Raw genomic sequence first — 4,124 nt, forward strand, 5'->3', positions numbered from 1 at the left:
ACTGCCTCTCCTCTCACAGTCAGGAAGTTCTTCCTGAGGCCCAGCTGGAACCTGGTGTCCTGTCGCTTGAGCCCATCATTCCACGGGATGGTCAAGAAGAGATCCCGGCCTTTCCTCTCTGGGACAGCCTTTCCCGTACTTGCGGGGTGCTCTCCTGTCTCCCCTCCGTCTTCTCCAGGCTAAACAGGCCCAGTTCCTTCCATTTCTCCTTTTGGGGGTTTGTTTCCAGTCCCAGATCATCCTTGGTGTCCCCCTCTGACCCCTTTCCCCCTTGTCTGCATCTTTCTTCAACTGTGATGCCCAGAACTGCAGTTGGGGCGCCCGACACTTCATGGCATTTGGAAATGGCGGTTCTGTCAGTGCGGCCCAGAGTAGCATCTGTCCTCTTTGCAGCCACATCACACAGCAGACTCGTCTGCAGCTTACGATCCACAACGGCCCCGAGACCCTTCCCACTGGCAGTGCCGCTGGGCCGGGTGTCCCCCAGGGGCGCTCTTGGCTCCCTTTTCCTAGTTGCCGAAGCCGGCACTCCTGCAGCTTTCCACCCGGCGCGCCAGCCTGCCCAGGACACTTCAGAACGGCTCTGCGTCTCCCGGGGCGTGACCGCCCCCCAGCCACGCTTGTGCCAGCTGCCAATTCGATCAGCGGTTTGTTCCCGCACCACTGACGAAGCCCCGGGGTGCCCTGTGCTTGCCAGTCGGAGGATTGACCTCTCTGGGTCTGCTGGGGACTCAGCGTGGACCCGCCTGACAGTCATCCCCTCCAGCCCACTTTGCCACTCGGGATGTCCAGGGCCACGTCGTCAGAAGCTCTGTGCCCACAGAATTCCCGCAACCCACAGGAAGCGAAGCAGCCTTTCCCCCAGAGAGGGGCCCTCCCGCCGAGGGTCCGTGGCTTGGCCAGGCGTCTGCGTCGCACAGCCGAGTGCTGGTCCCTCGCCTCCCGCACGGTCCTGGGGCGGCTGCATCGGGAGGGTGTGCGTGACAGCCGTGGACAGACGGCCCCCTCTCCTTCTCCCGCCTGCCTGAGCTCTTCCACAGCTGCCCGGCCCATGCCGGGCGGCAGCGGGTTCCAAAGAGTGCGAGAAGCGAGGCGCGGCCACGGGAGACTTGAGGCTTGACACGCCTGCTCTCGAGCCCCCCCCCCCCCAGTCTGCTGTGTAGGCACTCGGAGGAGTCCGCTGGGAAAGGCTGTGCTGCAGTGCAGAGGGGGCCGTGCTGGATTGGGCCCGGGGTCTGTCGCACAGAGGCCCACCAGCTTTCCGTGGGACACGAGCGCAACGGCCTCACCCCAGACTTCTCCCGGCCCTTCCCCGCCTGTCCGCTCCTCAGGGCCCTCTGCGGCCGCTGCTGGGGGTACGAGCGAGGGCCGGCCTCAGGCTCACGGCGCAGTTCTGGGAGCTGCCACACGTGAGGATGGAGCTGTCGGCTCCGGAGCAGGAGGGCAGAGCCAGCCGCAGCGTGGCCATGGGGGTGGGCGAGAGGATGTGGCCAGCCCTCCCTGCACTTTCCGGGGCAGCTCCTCCGACCTCATCCACGTTGTTTGCTTCCTCTCGCGCCTCTCCGTAGACCTGGATGCGCCCTCCGGTCTCCGGCTGGCTGGAAAGTGTGTTTGAACGTTTTGAACAGGGGTAGTTGGTACTGTTGAAGCCTTTAAATTGATGCTGTGTGTTAATTCACCAAGCTGGCTCTGCAACAAACGCCACCCTTGGAAGCGTGAGAAGCGCCGCTTCCCGACCGAGGGAGGTGCTGACGCCGCCCTGGGTGACCGGCACGCCTACAGCTGCAGCACCGCGTCCCGTTCTGGGCTCCCCATCGTGGGGAGACACAGCCAGGTCGGGATCGGCCCAGCGCAGGGCACAGGAATGGGAGCCGGGCTGGGAGGGCTGGCCTGGGAGGAGAGTGGAGGGAGCGGGGTCTCTCCAGCTGGAGGAGGGGAGACCCCCAGGGGGCCTGTTAGCGGCTTCTGGGGGTGCGAGAGGGTGTCCTGTGGGGCAGGGCCCTGAGCTGTTCTCCCCTGCAGCGGAGGGCCGGACGCGCTCCAGTGGGGCAAAGCTCGAGGAACCGGGCTGCAGCTTGGATGCCAGGAAGGACTTGCTGGCGGATGGGGCCCCGAGGGTGTGGAACGGGCTTCCTTGGGAGGTGGTTGAGGCCCCATCGGTGCGGGTGTTCGAGGAAAGATTGGGCACCCACATGTTGAGCAGGAGGCCAGAGCGGCTGCGACTCGGTCGGGCCCTGCTCCGCTGGGGAGACCCAGAGCCTTCACAAGGTGGGAAGCCGCTGAGGCTGAGTGCCCCCCCAACCCCCTGCGGCCCAGCCGACCCCAAACGGCTGACAGTGGCCAGCGGCGCGTTGCCTGCCGCACCTGGAGAAGCAGCAGGGCCTGGACCGGGAGCCGGCCAGAGAAGCAGGGCTCTACCCCCGAGGCCTCCCCGGCAGGCACCCAGGGCCTTGGGCCACGGCTGGAGCTGGGCTCATTTCAGCAATCATCTCATCATCAGAGCCGAGCCGCCAGCCCTGCCGGGACAGGCCGGATCCCCCCCCCCCTGTGCTTGGACGCTGGGCCGTTGGTCCAGCCGAAACAGCCAGCCTCTTCCTTGTGTGCCCTGGACGTCTGCCAGACGTGCAGCGGGACACCCCAAAGAGGAGCTGGATCAGTTCCATAAAGAAGCTCCCAGCCCTCCATTTGCCAGAGCCGAGCGGGGCTGCCGGGGGGTGGGGTGTTTCGGGGGGCCTTCGACCCCGGGGGCTGCCGTAGGACCACTTCCTCCAGCAGCAGATTCCACATTTTAGGTCTGCCGTCAGCTGCCACTCGGCCCCTCGGTCAGCATCACAAGATGCTGGGTTCGAGTGTCACGAGACGGGGAGAAAAAACCCTTCACCGCATGCAGAATTTTGAACCCCTCCATCGCGTCCCCCCTTCCTTACTTTTTCCGAAGCTGAACTTCCCAGCTGCTGCAGCCGTTCCTCACAGCTCCGGCCCCTGGATCCTTTTCCCAACGAGGCCACCAGGACGCCTGCTCCCCCGGCCCGGAGGGGACCCTCTGGGGCCCCTCGCAAGCCTTTCCGGTTGTAGCAGCCCTGAAGGTCAGCATGGCTCCTTCGCGGCTCGTTCCCAGTTCCAGAAAACTGAGGAGCAAGTCAAGAATCGGCACAGATCCCCGTGGGAGTCCAACTGCGAAAAACCCCAGCGCCCACTCCCGCTCTCTTCTTCTACGCTTTAACCACTCATCCGACCTCCCCTCTAATTCCACGTCGGCCAAGCCTCCTCATGGGTCTTCCGTGAGGGACTTTGTGGAGAGATGAGTCTTTTTCCTTTAGCACTGGATGAAAATCTTCTTATTGGCCCAGTATTTTAATAGTTAACTATTTGACTTCACTTTAAAAATATTTAGGGTTAGGGTGATTTTTTTTTATTTTTACTGACATACATTTTAATAATCTTTGTCCAAACATTTTCCAATCTTCAGTGCAAATTTTCTTTCTCAAATCGGTTTCCCATGTTGCTTTAAGCAAATCACACGGATGCTGTTCTTCCAATAATAGCTTACCAATTTTGCTTTCTACCCCTTCCATCCGCATATTCTCTTGTTCTTCCTTTTCTATAATCCGTCTTTGGATCTTGCGCACCCCCCGCACCTGCCTCTTCTCTTGCCCACCTTTCGGGCTGAATCCCTTCTGCTCCCGGCTCCACGCCGTGGCCCCTGGCCCGTGGCAGCGCACTCTGCCCGCGCTCGGCTGCAGCTGCCCTGTTTTATGGGCCGTTGCTGGAGTGAGTTCCCAGAGCGGAGCTGGGAGCCACGAGGAGACGCTCCGGCCGAGGGCACGCGCTGGGGTCAGTCCGGGGGGCGGCCCTCTCAGCGGCATCCCAGGCAGTGCGGGGGGAGGCCTCCAGGATCCCGAAGCGGAAAGGGAAGCGAGTGGGGCCCCAGGAGCGGCCAGGGGGCTGCACAAGGCCCACCGTGCTCGCTGCCGAGCGGGACGGGCCTGGGGGGACCGCAGCTCCTCCGAGATGAGGCAGCCCGAGCTGGGGGGGGGGGGGCTGCAGACCAGCTCAGCACTGGGCCCGGGGGCTTCGTGGCTGAACAGTGAGTAGAGCTGGGCTCCCCCACGCCCCGTCTGCCA

At 63.3% G+C, this 4,124-nt stretch overlaps 1 protein-coding gene across 1 annotated transcript in view; it reads right to left on the minus strand.

Moving 5' to 3' along the window:
• Positions 1 to 3,866, minus strand: part of KIF3C (kinesin family member 3C) — a 15,777-nt gene extending 11,911 nt beyond the window's left edge. Inside the window, exons 1-3 of the mRNA XM_044421066.1 lie at positions 3,551 to 3,866; positions 1,680 to 1,890; positions 1,385 to 1,598 (exon numbers count right to left, since the gene is read on the minus strand). Of these exons, the coding sequence (XP_044277001.1) occupies positions 1,385 to 1,598; positions 1,680 to 1,890; positions 3,551 to 3,866 (741 nt within the window). The remainder of the gene's footprint in view (positions 1 to 1,384; positions 1,599 to 1,679; positions 1,891 to 3,550) is intronic.
• Positions 3,867 to 4,124: the final 258 nt, after the last annotated feature.

The sequence above is a fragment of the Varanus komodoensis genome, unplaced genomic scaffold, assembly GCF_004798865.1.
Source record: "Varanus komodoensis strain SLA01 unplaced genomic scaffold, ASM479886v1 scaffold114, whole genome shotgun sequence".
NCBI lineage: Eukaryota > Metazoa > Chordata > Lepidosauria > Squamata > Varanidae > Varanus > Varanus komodoensis.